Genomic DNA, 18,282 nt, shown 5'->3' on the forward strand with positions numbered 1-18,282 from the left:
CATAAAAAGACAAGAGAAGTACGAACAAAAAAAGTGTGCAGTGCCAAAGGTGAAGTATTCAGTTACGTGCAGTGATCTTGTAACCGCTTACGTCACTTTCATTACAAATGATTCTATATCAGCGCATCTGATTGGAAGAAAACAAAGCCATTGAATTGAAATACGTAAACTATGACTTTACCTTAGATCTATCTACCTTCACCTTAGAAATAAAACGTAATCAAAATAAAAGATAACAGGGTCGTAATGAAAAGAAATCTGGTTAGATCTTTTGTCCGTGACCCTGAACCTAAGATATTACATTCACAAAAGAGGTGTTTATACTCATGCAATAGTTCTAAGCAATATGAAAAAAGACGAGAAAAGATAAAGATCTTTATCTTTTCTCGTCTTTTTTTAAATTGCCTAGAACTATAAGACAGTTACTTACGTTAAAAAATGAAAATTTTTACAACAGTAGAAATTATTTGAACTCATAGTAGTTATTGGTTAGCCTGGTTAGCTCAATTGGGAGAGCGCCGGACTGCTGTGCGGGAGGTCGAGAGTTCAATACCGGCCGGACCAACACTCAGGGTCTTAAAATTAACTGAGAAGAATATGCTTCCTTTCTCAACATCAAGAAATGGTTAGATATTCTAGTCTTCTCGGATAGGGACGAATAAATGGAGGTCCCGTCTCCTGCAGGGTTAGGGGTAGGAGACGTTAATTTCCCACGCACGAGATTACTGTGTGATGGATGTCCTCCCCTGGGGTGGGATGGGGGGGAAAAGGTGAGGTCGTTACATGGACTAAAGCGGCTGCCAGAGGCGCCTGATTATGCTGACGTCCGATCTCAACCTTAGTAAAAAATTGTAAGCGCATTGAGATTCTTAAATGCGTATTAAAGAACGTTCATTATTATTATTATTATTATTATTCATACTAATCACATGAAAATTTGTTTGACAAATAAAGTAATCTTACGATTTAAGGATAACATCTGAATGATTCTCTAAGAGAAAGAATTTTACATTGAAAAATGAAACTGCTCAGAATTTATGGATTTACAAAGAATTAGAAGCATAGCATTGTAAATAGTTTTTTTGATTTTTCACTAGAACGAAAGCTAGGACTTGATTCAAAATAAATGATAAGTCATCATACTTCTGTATATCAAACTTCCTCCGTAACGAAAAAAACCGTAATTGTTTTATACTGATGTGCACGCCGAAATACCTTTCAGTTAAGCGTGATGACGATACGTAAAGCCAATATTAGATACTAACAGAAAATCACGTAAAAACTCTGAGACATTTCAAAAAGAAATAAACTGCTTGCAGTTTACTAGTTGGCCATATAGGAATGAAAATAAATGAGAAGTTTTGTTGTTCGGTTGATTTTCCTCAGAAAACCAGCATTAAAGTTGACAGAGAAGTGAATCTAGCATGGATATTACAAATGCCGTTTATTTTTAATTGTCTTTTTATTTGCAAAATCGTTCCTAAAATACCACTTGGCCTTTTTAATTTCACTTTTTTATTTTTGCAAGGGAGCTATAAAGTTATAATTGTCAAATTCACCAAAGACCAGGCGCAGAAGTGTGAGTTTTGGGTGTTCCTTTTTGGAATTGCAATTTTCCCATCCGTCCTGCCTTGGTAACCTTTCTTATATTCATGTGTGACGTGCGTGATCTGATCAACACTGTGGTTGACGTGTACATTTGTTTAATTTTTCTTTAACTCTTGATTATCAAAACTTTTTCGATTGCTTATTTTCAAGACTGTCAAAAGACTTTTTGAAGGCTTTTCTTACAGCCAAATGTATTTACAAGTTTATTCAAATTGATAAGTTCAATTTATTTTTTATTTACGGACTTTGGAGTCTAGCCTCTATCGGAACAGCGAGCGTTCAGGTAACTAGCCACAATAGACTTCGGTCAAAATGTTTCGACTCAAACATACCTAAATGAATAAATGGTGAGGAACCGGAAACTTGCCGTTGTGAACTGCGTTTTCAGAAAGTTGCCGAATCTTTGTAGGGCCTCTACTCTTTAGGTGTATCGTTCGTGTGTTTTTATTTTTTCCAGAGATTTACTTAAGAGGAGTATCTAAAGCGTGGCAACGGCTTGTTGCTCAGGTGCTAAATTCTCGAGGAAAGCTTGCCTCGAGAAAGTCAGCACCTGAGCAACAAGTCGTTCCCTCTCTACGTACACCAAATGAATGGATATGGATCAGCTTGAATAGACATCCTAGTACCAAAAGACTCTGGATGTGTGTTGACGGATCTCGAGTTAGTTATACTCGCTGGAACGATATGGAAACTAACAATTCAGGCGGAAAGGAGGATTGTGGACACGTCATGTCCATTGAGAGGCGAAGAAGATGGAATGACAGACATTGTGCAACTCTATCTTTGTGAAATGCGCGGTAAGCCTGAGGAGGCAGTTGTAGGTACTCGCGCTGTCAGCTTACAGAGGTTTAGCCTAGGAGTTTTCAAGTTAATTGCTGATCATTCATTTGCTTTCGCTCACTGTCAAGTGGTTCTGGACAATGCAACTGCCCTAGGCTCCCTGTGCACAAAGAAATGTTCATCAAGCGACCGAAGAAAACGTACAGTTATTGATGACGAGCACGGGCCCTATCATTCTCTCACTCGGCTAACAAGACAAAAAGCGCAACTGCTCTGATTCTTGTATATATACTAGCTTCAGTATGTTACGCACGCGAGGAAGTAATAGACCCGACAGCCTCGTTCCCAGCGTACTTTTTTTTCGTCTCTCGAGAGAGGAAGAGAGGTTGGGAAAGAGGATGTAGACTCAATAGGTTGAAATCCTATGTAAACTTCTGCGGAAAGTTTTAAGTTTGCACCAGGAGGCAAAATCTTCATTAATTTGGGATGTGCACTCGTTGCCACACCGAAAAATACTGAGGCCGATTATTATAGTCTTTGACGACATTTGACCTGTATGAACCTGAATCGCTTTCTCTGCAGGAGATTTTCGACAGCTACAACTTGCCAGACGTGTACATGTGTCATGTGTCATGCTATCTCATGACCTATGACGTAATTGAATTGAAGGGATTTCCAAATTCACCGGAAGTAATGCTATTTTTTCAGCCCGAGTACAAATTTACGTTTTCTTGCTTCCAAAATGTTCTTTTAAGCACCTGTGATGTTAAATGGAAATTTCAAAACTTTGCTAGGTAAGTTTTCTTGATTGAATAATACCCAGTAATAAACAACTAACTATCGCCTTCTTTATTTCTGCTCCCGCTTCCCGCCCTCATATAGATCCCGCTTCCCGCCCTCTCCCGCCCCCTGCTCTCCCGGGCTCCTGCCCCCTGTCCCCCTCCACGTTTCGGTGACGGTGTAGAATTAGCAACCAGGTGATTTTAATACCATGATTACACAGTTACGCAAATGTTTTTACCGTTTATGATTTTCCTTCTTTTAAAATCTTGCACAACAGTTCTAACCTGTGAAGTGGGGTGAAAGCTCTGAGTGGATAGTGGCCTGTGTATCGTATGGTACCATACATATTCTGATTATCACATTACTTGTTATCAGAATTGATCGACCAACAGGAGGGTCAGAGCACAAACTGTGTATCTGAGCTCTCTGAGTACCAAGTCGACACATGACAAGTGAGTTAAGCTGGTTGTCTTGCGATCGAAAAGTTATTGTTATAATTAATGTCATAACCATTATTTCTTTGGTTTGTTTCTTTAACACTTGCGTCAAGATCTCTTCAATCTTAACCGGCTAAGGTAATTTTAAAACGGGACGATAGTCATCTTGTAAAAAATAATCAGCCCGGCTCAGCTAATAGTTCCCACATATCTCTCTTATTAGGTTGTAGTACTACATTTGGGGCGAGTTTTCTGGCCCAATCACTGAGGATGGTGAGGTAAACTGTCGCAATCACGGATCACTTTAATTTCGACACTCACGCGAGTCGTGTAAATTTTCATAGTATGATGAAAGATATAAACCAATGTGATCACGAGGGTCAGTCAAGGAGCCAATGAGAACTATTAGTGAGGCTAAGCAAACTGCCCAAAGCGCGGGAAAAAGTGAGCAGCGACTAGTCTTAGTTTTGCATTTGGGGCGAGTTTTCTGGCCCAGTCACCGAGAATGGTGATGTAAAACTGTCGCAATCACGGATCACTTTAATTTCGAAAATCGATCTAAATGGCTTCATGAACACAATAATAATCATCACATACTTTACAACAACAAAGTTTATTAATACTTAACTTACAGGTTTTTCTTTAAAGCCACTGTATAATTATCTCAAAACCAACATTCATAAAAGAATATTAAAAATAATATGATAAGTAGCCAGAAAATAATTACAGGTTTTTTCATACTTTGAAGCTGCTGCAAAATGATCTCAGTAGTAATGTCCATACAAAAGTACTACAAATTAAAAGAAACCATCCAATAATAACAGGAAGTTATGAGCATAAACTTTTAACTGTTTTTTTTTATTTCAGAGCCACTGTATAATGACCTCAATACCAATGTCAGTACAAGAGTCTTACATATAAAATGTTATGCAACAAAGAAAAAAACTTCATGTGTGATTGACAAAAAAGACTTCAACTGCACCAAGAAAGAGTTTCAAGCTTAAATTAATGAGAAGGACTGACATGTCACAGATTTGAAAGTTGAATCGATTATGTCGTCATTTCTGTGAGATTAAGTTCTGAATATATATTGAAGTCACTCTGATTGTCTCCCAGTCTCCATTACAATGTGTTCCCCCAACATCAGCACCGATACTGATTCACTTATAAACCAAAATGCCACATGTGCACATGTAACCACTTAGCATGACTGTTGACATTTGCTTTGCTTTACCTCAAAAAATCTTTGAGAAGTAAACAAAGTTTTTCTTCATTTTTAGGCAATTTATATTGACAAGAGAGTATGAGGTCTTTTACCTGTGAGTTACTATTTGAAAAGTAGATCTTTTGAAAATAAGAAAAATAATTTGGAATGTGTTACTTTAACAGTGGCTTCATGAATATCACAGGAAAAAAGTGTTTTTGAACAGATGATAAACTTCACAAACCATAAGATGAGCTAGTTACAAAATATTGTTTACAATTTAGACAGGAGATCTGTCTTATCAGAACTACTTAAAGTACATCATTTCAAAATAAGGAAAAGGATTTGGAATGTGCTGTTATTACAACCTACAGTGGCTTCATAAAAACTGCAGGAAGAGATTAATTCTTAAAAATTCAATTCCCATTAAAAGATTGAAACAAGAATGCACCATGACATGTTTACACAACATATTTTGGACTATTTACAAAGGATTATTTACAAAGTGGAGAGATGGTCTACAGATAAAAAGTAAACAAATACATTGTATAAGCTGTGTAAGTTAAGCATGGCTTATAACACCTGAAATAAGTGTAAAAACTTGCAGTATCTCTAGTTTGGGGATTAGCTGTTTTTTAATATTTTTAATGCTTTCACTCCTGAGAATGATCAAGACAGAATTTATCCTTACAATATCAAAACAATATAAAGCAGGAAGTTATTAATCCATTCAATACCAAATTTACTGATCTAATATCATATGATTTGTACTGCAGACAGTAAAGAGAATTATTTATAAGATCCTGGAGTAAAAGATTTATAACTCATTAGTGGGGAAAAGAACTTAACATAAGTTTTTTAACGAAGCAATGCCTGCTCTGAAATTTGACTCAACAAGTGAATGCAACATATTAATTGTATGATTTGAAATTCCAAGCTATTTCACTTTATCATTTTGGAAATGGATCACCCACCTGATGACATGGCTCTCTGCATTTCAAGTTTTACTTTTGAGCGGACTTCTTCCAAAGACAATAATTCATCTTGAACAAGCTTCAGTTCCTCTTCAATATAACTGGCCAACTCTGAGAGAAGCTGGCTTCCACTTGAGGCTAAACAAAAAAGTTGCCATCAAAAATCAACAAAAATAGTTGTAATTCAGAATAAAAAAAGTAAAGTTATGATTTTTATTTAGTGCTTATAGCTCAAGGTTCCAAGGAGTCTTACAATAAAACTGTTTGATTGAAAATAAATCAGATCAAACAGGAGAAAAGTAATCAAATTTAAGCCCCTTTCCATTTGGAATGGGAGGCTGGGAAACAAAACAGAACTTACGTGAATTTTCATCTCTCTTGGGAATGCACTTCTCTTTTGTTGCAACTTCATCTTCCTCGATGAGAACTGTTTCTCTGTAAAAAGTTTCCGAGGACAACACAGGCAAGGAGTCCAGTGCTTCTTCATCATGTACAACAAGATGTAGTACCTCAGGCTGTTCATCAATTTGAAACCTGACACTTTTATGAAGGTTCCTTTTACTCTGCACCCCTTTTTTCTCTTCACTCTCTGATGGCAGTCCCTGGTTAGCAGATGGGTGTGGTTGGGGTGGAGCAGAGCTATAATGTGCATGATGAGGTGAAGACTGCCTCCTGACCTTTCCTGACCCCACTTTGGTATTGCTGCCAGATAAGGGATCCACCCGAGGTTCAGCATTTGGGAAGATGCCTTGTTGTTCAATAGTTTCTTTATCTTCCCCAACAGCAATGTTTGTACCACTTGAGCTGCCAACTTCATTGCTTTTATCTTTCTTTTTGTCTTCTTCAGTGGCAATGTCTGTATTACTTGAGCAGCCACATTTCCTGCACCTTCTTTTTTTCAAAGATTTATATTTTGCTGTCTTTCCCTCAGCTTTTCTTCTTGCTTGTTCCTCCCTGACCTCTTGCATTATCTCTTCCCATATCTCTTCATCTGTGGGACTGTAAATAATAATAATAATAACAAATAATAATTGCATGAATAAAAACCATTGAGCAAGTAAACTTTTATATTTTATATATTAGTGGACCCTCGTGCTAATGCAGCAAAAATGATAATATGTCACTTTGAAAGTTTATTGATCAAGTTCATGGATCTAAAATAACATTATCATGGTAACTGATTTTTAAATGCCAAACATAAGCTGGATGATCATTACAATAACTAGCTATGGGAATTACTGAAGGATACTCACTGAATGACTCCATCATCTTCCTGGATAATCCATGATAATTCAAACTCAATTTTACCAGAAACAACTTTCTTGATTGCTGGCTTAAGGGTGACAGTAACATCCACTTTTCCAGGCATCTCTGTAATGTAATTGCTGATATCAATACAGCCAGTGGCCAGAAGCTGGTGACGACCACTGGGGAACACCTAATGATTTCAAAGAAGCAAGAGGAAGATGAACAGTTTTCAGATTTACTCCAAACTGTGTGGAGTGAAAATAATGTCAAAGGCAAAGAACAACTACATGCTCATGTAAAATTGAAAAGGGAAAAGCTTACATTACAGATGTAAGTATTCCACTGCTTTTCTTGATATTCTGTCATTTCATCCTCTGGGTTCTACAAATACAAATAAACATTGTTTTAAAATAAAGAAACAAACTTGATAACAACAATATTAGGGACCTTGAACAAACCATGAGAATGATAGAAACAAAGATGTGGCAAAACAAAAGACCGAATGAGCAGAACAATAGCTAAGCACTAGCGTTTAGAACTTTTTTTTATGTTGAAGCTGTCCTTGGCCAAACAACAACGTGAAGTAATCAAATTTGGTGTGGTCTGTGTACAAGAACACTGACAGAAAATTGTTTCACTTTCAATATGGAACTCAATGTGGCTCACACACATTATGCAGAGGTTGAGATGTGGCACTGTTAGAGACAGTAAGAACATTTATGTGGCCATTCAGGAAATTCTGAACAAAAATATAGATTTATTTTTTAATCAGTTTGTCTTCCTTGGCATCACTCTCCTGACTGGTTAAGGTCCCTATTAATTTTGCCAGTGCAGTGTCTTTTAACTTCCAGGGAGCGTTATTGTGAAGTAAAGTTCATGTCATGGTTTTGGCAATTTAAATTTAATCATCTGTCCTCAAATGTTTCATAGATTCAATAGCATTTCATAATGTTTTTTTCTCTTCAGCTATCGTACTTTGAACTTTTACAATGAAAGTTATAATAGATTTAACATTAATAAATTAGCATAATATTACTTAGTAAATCCAACGCAAGAGGCTAAGCCATATTAAAAACCTTGTGGCTTCAAGAAACCTTTACAACGAAAGATGGACTGTTTTTATTTCAAAATTTCTTAAAACGTAACGCAAATTGAATTGGAGGAAGCAGCAAGCGTAAGAAAAAAGCAAGGAAGGCTTCAGTACGTGTTTACGAAAACGATGGTTTCAAAAAGTTGGCCGAGATTTCCGCACTTCCCCATAGTTCGTTATGCAGAGAGCTCTTGGATAAAGAAAACTATGACGAAAGCAAGCCTTTTGGACCACAATTTCGTTTCCGAATGCTGTGGCACTTTACGGAAATCTGTCCCCATATTTGTACCTCATGTTGCCTTTGTTTGAAACTTACCTTGAGGAGAGTAAGTTTACTATCTACTGGCTCAGGCTCAGGCCAAAAATGAACACCACGATAACAATTTTCAACACCTCCAAACCATGCTATAGGCTGAGAGAAAAAGTAATTGGAAGAAATATTTCTTTAACTCAAACTGACGATTAAGACATCAATAACGTTTAATGAGCTGAGAGAGAAAGATACGAGATCCAAAGTCTAAGTTGACTACCTTTGTACTGTATTTCGCCTTCCTTTTTTTCCAAAAAATTGCAAGCTTGTGTGGATACCTAATTGAGGAAGAAAACACGAATGTCAGCATAATGTGAGAAAGTTGCCATAGTTAACCGTATTTCTGTTCAGTGCGGATTCTACCCTTGTATAAGCGATTGGCGTTTTATGATTCAAGGGCTGAGATGCGCTTACATCTTTTATTGTTTTGGAATACGGCGAAAGGCAAAGAAGTACATTGTATCTTCAAGGCGGGCGCCATGATGTCTTTATGCCAAGACTGGTAACTAGTAAAACGTACCCCTCCCTCCCCCTCGCTGTCAATAAGTGACCGTTATCAAAAACTTTCTCTCGCAGCACCGCCGTGAAAAATACCAATTAGCTTAGTATTTGTTTTTCACCGAGTCTTGCAACTTCAAAGAGCAAACAATATTAATTTTGGGGAAAGACCCTTTGTTTCTGTTGCTTAAGTCTCACGCGGTATTCAACAGTGAAATCGAACTCGACCAAATTCTAAAACGCATATTTTTTTCCTCAATTCAATTAATCATAGTGAAATTTATATTATTTCCGAAATTGCATGCTTCTTCAGAGTTTAACTTTTGATCATTTTCTAATCAGAAAAGTAAAAAAGAATTTGACTCTAGTGACACAAGCAGCTTCGAAGACTAAACTCTTAATAGAAAAGAGAGAAAGAAAATACTTTATCGTGTCCCTTACCACTTTTTCTTGCGTAATTCAACATTCAATAGTGAAACAGATGCTGTGATCAAAAAATTATCAGCTCTTGCTTTTTCCCGACGGAACGGTATGAGAACACAAGCCATCACTGCTTCTCACAAAATCTCTCAGATGAACTCCAAGGATCTCTGCTTCGTTCATTGTGATGTCATGTTGCCATGAAAATAATTGCTTCGAATGCATGTTGCGCGCGCTCAGTGCGCTACATTGACTGAGGCCGGTTGGAATAACTTGAAATTTCTCCATAACAGTTGAAGTAGAAGTAGCTAAATGAGAAAAATAAATGCATTTGGGAAAAAAGATGTCCGCTTCTTTACATTTCCTCACCCGTGTACCATTATGGCTTTAAAGTCGTTTCATAACGATTTAGGTATTTGTTTTTTTTTGTGTTTTTTCCTATTTATCCATAAAGGAAACATTTAACAATCAGCTGATACAAGCCTGACACTTTGGTTGAAAAAAGGCGTGCATTAGTACCCCCTCCCCCTTGCCCCTCCCCTTTCCGATCTGATCCTCTCGTTTGAACAAACCAAATTCTTACAATGTACGGAGAGATGTGAGGTGTGATAACAATACTGAACAAGCTACAATCCTAGCCATAATAGTTTAAACTTTTTCCCCTTCCCACCTTAGACCGCCCTAAAAAATACAATTAAAGATAGAATCACAAACTGGACAATGAGAGGTAGGTTGGTGTTTTGATAAAGCTTCATTAGGGTTTCAAGTTGACTATTAACTTACGCTCAAGGAGGACTGGAGTGAAATCTGTTTTCATTGTACTAGACAAGAACTTGTGATATCCTATGCTTGTCTGCTGTCAAGAAGTTACATCCATGGGGAGTTCAACAGGCTCGAGCGACACCAAAATTGTTTTTTTTCTTTATCTAAGGGCGTAAAATGAACCTTTCGGATGAGCTGCGAACGTTCCTGTGATTGTAATTCTCCCTGAGTGCTCTATTGTAGTAATAATCACTAAGTGATATTTTAACACTAGAGGCACTGAATGAAAACTTGTCAATACGATAGCAATTTTGTATTACTCCAGTGATACGAGGACGCCCTTACAAATAGCTTTTACTAGTGAGCTCTTAGCCACGCCGCAATTTGGAATGAATACGAAATTAAAATTGGTATTTGAAAGCTCCACGGAAATGTTCGTTGCTTCTAACAAACGAAGAAATTGGCGATCAGAAAAAATCACAATAATTTATGGAATTTTAAAATAATAGTGATAATAGTAATTATAATACTAATAATAATCGAAATAAAAATAATAATAATAGTAATAATGATAAGAATAAAGATAATAGAAGAAAACGTAATGGGGAGACGCGGGGTTTATTTTAAATGGAGATCGTCTCAAAAATGTTGTAAAGTTGACGGTTTTAAAACGTCAAATTTAAAGTTACACCCAAACCACAAATTTACGCCAGGTTGATGTAAGTCACCACTATGTATCTTGGGTGAGTCCCAGGGTAATTGAGGTTTTTAAATTATGTAAATGTTTCCGCATTCTGCACCATCAACCTCCTTGGTTTTTTGATATGCCCAGAATCAGTGGCATAGTAACACCAGGCCCCCCCCCTCATCCTCCGCCCCGAGGCTTGTGGTTTCATGACGCTTCTGACATGTTTCGTTTACTACGTACGAAGGTTCGAGCGAGCAAAGCTGCTATAAGTTTCCGCCGGGCACACAACAATGGCAGAGAGATTAAAGAGCGCGGTGGGACTCTGTTATAAAATGTGGTTATTCCTATTTGGCTGTTGCTTAATAAGATTTTTTTTTAAGTAATAAAAAGTCTAGTTCTTTGCCATGTCAACCGTTTGGCTTTTTTAATTATCGCCGAACGTTTCAACTGAGTTCTTGTCGATCTGAGCTGGGCCAGTTGACCTTATAAACCGGTCACAACTGGAAAAAATGGCTAAAATTTTCATCAAAACCGTAAAAACAAGGTTATGAATCGTTCAAATCTGAAATGCCTATGAGGGTAACAATCCGAACCGAGGTGAGGGTATGGTGACTAATGGGAATAATGAAATATGAGAAATTGCTTTTTTATTGGCAAATCAACAGCAAAAGGGCGAGAAGATGGACTTTGTAAAAGACTTGAGAAGTGTCGTGTTTCTTTTTCATTTACATTTATTTACAATTATTTTCTAAATCAAGGTAAAATAAGGAGATAGCGAAAAAAATCGCAATGAAAATTAGGCAACTCGATATGCTCACAATTGAATCAAAAATGATCTCGTGTCAATTTGAAAGAAAAAAACTAAGGCGATTACGTTACTCCTTTCCCTGGTGAAGTAATGGCGTGACGTTATACTCAATGAGTCCCAGTGTCCTTGTCTTAGCATTCGGTTAATCATCAGCACTCATATGGATTGATCGCAAAGAAAAGTGACGCATGCAGCCAGAAAACCACCCAACATAACCCACAGCATTCGAATCGCTGTTAATACAGGTGGTGGAAAAGGGCAATGTTATTCAAAAAGAAAAAAAAGGAAGGAAAAACGAAAGAAAGAAGGAAAAGGAAACGAAAACAACCCAAAGTAATAAAAGAGGAGAAAAAAAAGGACGAGAAAATTGCAAAAAGAGATTCCGAACCCAAATTACAAAATACCTAAAAAAACCTAATTAAAATTGAAAATACGGGTTAACTTAAAAATGATAAAAGTACCAAGAAATATTTAACCTACCTACCTGAAATTAAACAAAAAAGCGGAAAAAAAAACAGAAAAAGGAAAGAAAAGTACGAACAAAAAAAAGTGTGCAGTGCCAAAGGTGAAGTATTCGGTTACGTGCAGTGATCTTGTAACCGCTTACGTCACTTTCATTACAAATGATTCTATATCAGCGCATCTGATTGGAAGAAAACAAAGTCTTCACCTTAGATCTATCTACCTTCACCTTTGAAATAAAACGTAATCAAAATAAAAGATAACAGGGTCGTAATGAAAGAAACCTTGTTAGATCTTTTGTCCGTGACCCTGAACTTAAGATATTACATTCACAAAAGAGGTGTTTATACTCATGAAATAGTTCTGAGCAAGTGAAAAAAAGACGAGAAAAGATAAAGATAGTTACTTATGTTAAAAAATGAAAATTTTTACGACAATAAAAATTATTTGAATTCATAGTAGTTATGTACATGAAAAATTGTATGACAAATAAAGTAATCTCATGATTCAAGGATAGTATCTGAATGATTCTCTAAGAGAAAGAGCCTTACATTGAAAAAATGAAACTGCTCAAAATTTATAGATTTACAAAGGATTTTAAGCAAGAGATTGTAATCTTTTGTTGTTATAAAAACATGTTACCATACAAGCCAGACCAGAAATAAGGAAAACGTTGTGAAATCGAAACTGCAAAAAGAAAAGGAAAGTAAAAACAGAATTAGCCATTGTTATTTATAATAAAGTCTCTTAAATCAACATAACCCTAATGATTCGTGGCAAACTCATTATAGAATGGAAAGCAAGATTACAAAAAGAGAACCAAAGGCATTTCAACTGAATTAAAATGCAAGATTCTTACTTTTAATGCAGTTTGTTATTCAGGCCATGTCGGTCAAGTTTAGGATAAGATCCAGGACATTCTTTTCCTGATCTTTGTGTTCTTTGGTTTTCTTCCAACCTTCCGCAGAAAACGTTATAAAACATCACTCACCATACGATAGCAAAAAAATAAAAGATTGCATAAAAAACCCAGACGTGGGTAACAAACCACTTGTTTAACATCATAAAAAAGAAAATTTAGCACTGTCACACTGAGGAAATAACTTAGAAACTGATTCCCACCTTTGACTTCAAACAGGCATTTAAGGTCCTGACGTAAGAATTTCAAACACTCCTTCCGGTTTTCCTGTCTGGAACTGAACACAACAGAGACGAAAGATAAGGCTTTAATACGATAAACTTTCAAATGGAAATACAATGCAAGGAATCAAAATACTTAATGAAAAAAAGGAGTGCTTATATACACTTAATTTAAATCATTCGCTTTGGTTATTGAATATGTATGTATTAATTGGGCATATTGACTTGTTCCCAACTATCCGGCAAGGTTTAAAACAGCTTTATAAGGATAAGATGTACTTACAGAGTAAGAAGGTCTTGTTTCCTTTCGTCAAGTTCAGAACGGAACTTATTTAGCGCTAACCAGTCAAGTGATAAGCTTTCAAACTCGGCCTCACAATCTAAAAGGGATAAATTAAAGAAGGCTGCATTTAATTTGTGTTTAGTTAGTTACACGTGCATCACCCTCTATTTGGCGCGACGGTATACCCAAATAATTGTTTCCAGACTTTACCTGTTCCTAGGAAGGAAACTGTTTTCCTTTAGCGTTGCGTGAGGGAAAATAAGCACTTCGAATCACGAAAGATTCCTGTCAGCTAGCAGGATAGTTCGGCTGCTATTTGACGAAAGTGAACAGTTGGAAAGGTTTGAAGCTAGGGATTCAGGATAGTGGCTCTCGAAAATCACTGTTATGCACTTTTGAAGCAAGTATGTTAGGTTTTATATATTGACTCATGCAAAGGTAAAAAAAATAGAAAACTAACCTTCAGTGTCTATTGCTTCTTTCATCTGTAATTCCAATTTAACCATCACCTTGTGCAATGAAAGCAACTCGTGTTCGACAACCTTAATCTCTGTCTCCACATAAATGGCCAACTCTGGGAACTGACTGCTTACGATGGAAGCTAAAGAAGATTTCAGAAAATACATGTGCTTAAATGATGAAAAGAGCAGGCGAATATATACACATTCTGATGAAGTTGATATTGAAGCAATTAAATCTATTTGGTTAAGAGCAATCAAAGTACTAGCAATAGTCGGGAATGAAGGTTTACTTGCGCGCGGATGGGAATGTTTCTAATGACTCTTTTCTCGGGTTCGGTGGATAAAGATGCACTGTTTTCCAATAATTTCCGCTCATTAGGATCTATTCTGTGGTATGCTTACAGAACAACTTACCACAGCTGTCTCCACCCTGGCACTTTTCCATAGCAATTACTTCTTCGGAAGGTTGTACTTGATTGATAATTGATCTCTCGCCCACATTTGAACAATCTTTAGCAGTCGAAGCATCAAGGTTTGTTGATCCCATACTTGCAGGAACATTATCCTTGTTTGTGAAAGGGAGATCGTCAGGAGAGACCTTATCAGATGGGAATGACTGGGCCTTTGAGTCACCAGAACCTTCTCGGTCAACCTGTTTGTCTTTTCCATCGCTGGCAGCCAAGCCTTGTAATGCAGTCTTTACATTTATCTCTTCTTCTACAGCTGTGTTCACCACAAACTGAATATCTTCCAATGAAGAAACAGACCACATGTCAGAAGTATCGGTCGACTCCAAGACTGACGAACTATTTTCCTCATCGGTATCATTGGATGGATTGTGTTCCATTTTGTATTTTTCACCATTCGATTCTTTCCGTTTTGTTCTACGCCTCTGACCACGAGTACTGGAGGGCTTGTTGCGCATGTCATCAGCATCACTGGATGAGATGTCTTCCATTTTGTATTCCTCATTCATGGATTCTCTCCGTTTTCTTCTACGCCTTTGACGACGAGTACTGGAGGGCGTCTCACTCATCTCATCAGTATCATTAAATGGATTATTTTCCATCGGGTATTCTCCACTTTTAGAGTTCTTCTGTCTTCTTTTATGCCTTTGGCGACGAGCACTGAAGGCCTTCTCGCTGTTCTGGGACGAGCAGTCATTATCGGTGGTACCGTTGAAATTTGCAAACGGGTTTAGATCCTTTGGATAGTGGCGCATCTCGTTTTCCTTTTTCTTAACACTTGTGGTATCACTCTTTTTTCCAGACTGCTTCATATTCGGTGGAGGGGGGCGAGGTGGAGCCGCCTTACGAGTTGGTGGTTGACGCGGTGGAGGTATCGGAGGAGAAGGACGGGCTGAAACAGGACGAGGTAAACCAGATTGGGATGGACTGGTGTGAGAAACGGAAGGCCTCTCAGAGAGAGGCAGTGGTGGAGATGGAGCTTTCCTTTTGACCTTTGTTGGTCCTGATCTTGTTTTATTGCGGCCTCGACACGAAACCGCCTGAGAACTATTACCCTTAGTGTCAGCATCAGCTTTCGCTTCCTTCTTTTTCTCATGGTTACCAACGACGCCTGACAATGGAGCAAGTGCAGCAGCATTGACCTTTGTGGTGGCTACCTTCGAACAGGCAGCAGCACTGGTAACATCGCCATCGCGCTTTTCCTTACGGAAACTCTTTAAGGAACTTGGACGCGACAGTCTCCTGCTTTCTTCCCTGATGGTATCTTTCTTGTTTGGGAGACTGCAAGATAATCACAAGGGTACAGTGAATTCAAGTAATCAAAATGTTCCCTTAATACTCCAAAAGAGCAAGAAGTAATACTTTGACTCAATTTTTTATGAACTTGCTTTATATCTAAGCCTTCCTTGAAAATAGAGATTCGAAAATTTGGGATCTTGTTATCTTCACATCAGTCTATCAGAGGTTTTCAGTTTCATTTTTCTGAGTCTCAATTGCCGTCATATCACCGCGATTTCCAAAAATCATTTCATTGGCCTCTTTAAACTGAGATTTAGCGCGCGTCGATGAAACTAAAAAATCGCAAGTTAAGTGGTAAATTGCTTGGAGTCATTCAGTTTTTGTCCCAGACTTAAAAAACTGTTGGTTTTTTTTCCTTTTGCTGGCGTGTTTTCTTTTGAAACGGTTGCTTTATTCTCTTGCCGTACCAAAAGCGCAAATAGAAGAAAGAAACCCCACCTAAATCTAACATGCCTACATTTATCGGTGATCTTTCCCGATGAGTTTTCTACTCTTTTTTTCTCCACTTACCATTTGTCTTTGGCACATTTCACAGTCGGAGAAGGAACCGAAGCTCTCAATTGTAATTCTTGATGATTTTTACTTGGACTTTTTCCACGCATTTTCTTCAAAAAACTCATGATTGCTTCCTTTTGTTGAAAACGATCACATGCGTTTCAGAGGAATGAAAATCTTCTGTTTATCCATTGTGATGTCACGTAGCCATGACGATAGCTTCCAGTCTCATTTCCAGTGTAACGCGCCACTGTAAATGGTGCTTTCGATTTTTCACAGGAACGAAAGCTATGACTTGATTCAAAATAAATGATAAGTCATCATACTTTTGTATATCAAACTTCCTCCGTAACGAAAAAAGCCGTAATTGTTTTATACTGATGTGCACGCCGAAATACCGTTCAGTTAAGCGTGATGACGATGCGTAAAGCCAATATTAGATACTAACAGAAAATCACGCAAAAACTCTGAGACGTTTCAAAAATAAATAAACTGCTTGCAGTTTACTAGTTGGCCATATAGGAATGAAAATAAATGAAAAGTTTTGTTGTTCGGTTGATTTTCCTCGGAAAACCAGCATTAAATTTGACAGCGAAGTGAATCTAGCATGGATATTACAAATGCCGTTTATTTTTAATTGTCTTTTTATTTGCAGAATCGTTCCTAAAATACCGCTTAGCCTTTTTAATTTCACTTTTTTATTTTTACAAGGGAGCTATAAAGTTAAAACTGCCAAATTCACCAAAGACCAGGCGTAGAAGTGTGAGTTTTGGGTGTTCCTGTTTGGAATTGCAATTTTCCCCATCCGTCCTGCCTTGGTAACCTTTCTTATATTCATGCGTGACGTGCGTGATCTGATCAACACTGTGGTTGACGTGTACATTTGTTTAATTTTTCTTTAACTCTTGATTATCAAAACTTTTTCGATTGCTTATTTTCAAGACTGTCAAAAGACTTTTTGAAGGCTTTTTTTACAGCCAAATGTATTTACAAGTTTATTCAAATTGAAAAGTTCAATTTATTTTTATTTACGGACTTTGAAGTCTAGCCTCTATCGGAACAGCGAGCATTCAGGTAACTAGCTACAATAGACTTCGGTCAAAATGTTTCGACTCAAACATACCTAAATGAATAAATGGTGAGAAACTGGAAACTTGCCGTTGTGAACTGCGTTTTCAGAAAGTTGCGGAATCTTTGTAGGGTCTCACTCCTCTTTAGGCGTATCGTTCGTGTGTTTTTAGTTTTTCCAGAGATTTACTTAAGAGGAGTATCTAAAGAGTGGAACCCGTAATAAACGATAATTGTCATTATTGTTATAGTTCAATAGTTCGATATTAGGATGTGTATACAAGCTGCTCCATATCCATTCATTTGGTGTACGTAAAGAGGCAACGGCTTGTTGCTCAGGTGCTAGATTCTCGAGGCAAGCTTGCCTCGAGAAATTCAGCACCTGAGCAACAAGCCGTTCCGTCTCTACGGACACCAAATGAATGGATATGGATCAGCTTGTTTAGAGATCCTAGTACCAAAAGACTCTGGATGTGTGTTGACGGATCTCGAGTTAGTTATACTCGCTGGAACGATATGGAAACTAACAATTAAGGCGGAAAAGAGGATTGTGGACACATCATCTCCATTGAGAGGCGAAGAAGATGGAATGACTGACCTTGTGCAACTCTATCTTTGTGAAATGTGCGGTAAGCCTGAGGAGGCAGTGGTAAGTGCTCACGCTGTCAGCTTACAGAGGTTTAGCCTAGGAGTTTTCAAGTTAATTGCTGATCATTCATTTGCTTTCGCTCACTGTCAAGTGGTTCTAGACAAGGCAACTGCCCCAGGCTCCCGGTGCACAAAGAAATGTTCATCAAGCGACAGAAGAAAACGTACAGTTACTGATGACGAGCACGGGTCCTATCATTCTCTCACTCGGCTAACAAGACAAAAAGTGCAACTGCTCTGATTCTTGTATATATACTAGCTTCAGTATGTTACGCACGCGAGGAAGTAATAGACCCGATAGCCTCGTTCTCAGGGTCCTTTTTCTTCGTCTCTCGAGAGAGGAAGAGAG

At 37.6% G+C, this 18,282-nt stretch overlaps 2 protein-coding genes across 2 annotated transcripts in view; both read right to left on the reverse strand.

Annotated features, from left to right (window-relative positions):
• LOC136283993 (EH domain-binding protein 1-like protein 1) overlaps positions 1 to 18,282 on the reverse strand; it is a 55,932-nt gene that overhangs the window by 30,249 nt on the left and 7,401 nt on the right. The window lies entirely within an intron of this gene.
• On the reverse strand, positions 4,345 to 16,324 carry LOC131769297 (uncharacterized). Its single transcript, XM_066173478.1, has 11 exons — positions 16,233 to 16,324; positions 14,371 to 15,704; positions 13,956 to 14,096; positions 13,496 to 13,592; positions 8,655 to 8,712; positions 8,441 to 8,536; positions 7,356 to 7,415; positions 7,040 to 7,224; positions 6,148 to 6,785; positions 5,787 to 5,924; positions 4,345 to 5,330 (listed from the first exon to the last, which is right to left on the reverse strand). Exons 1-11 carry the CDS (start codon positions 16,322 to 16,324, stop codon positions 5,311 to 5,313), a joined length of 2,859 nt encoding a protein of 952 aa, XP_066029575.1. The 3' UTR covers positions 4,345 to 5,310.

Source organism: Pocillopora verrucosa, chromosome 10 (genome assembly GCF_036669915.1).
Source record: "Pocillopora verrucosa isolate sample1 chromosome 10, ASM3666991v2, whole genome shotgun sequence".
NCBI classification, from domain to species: Eukaryota; Metazoa; Cnidaria; class Anthozoa; order Scleractinia; family Pocilloporidae; genus Pocillopora; species Pocillopora verrucosa.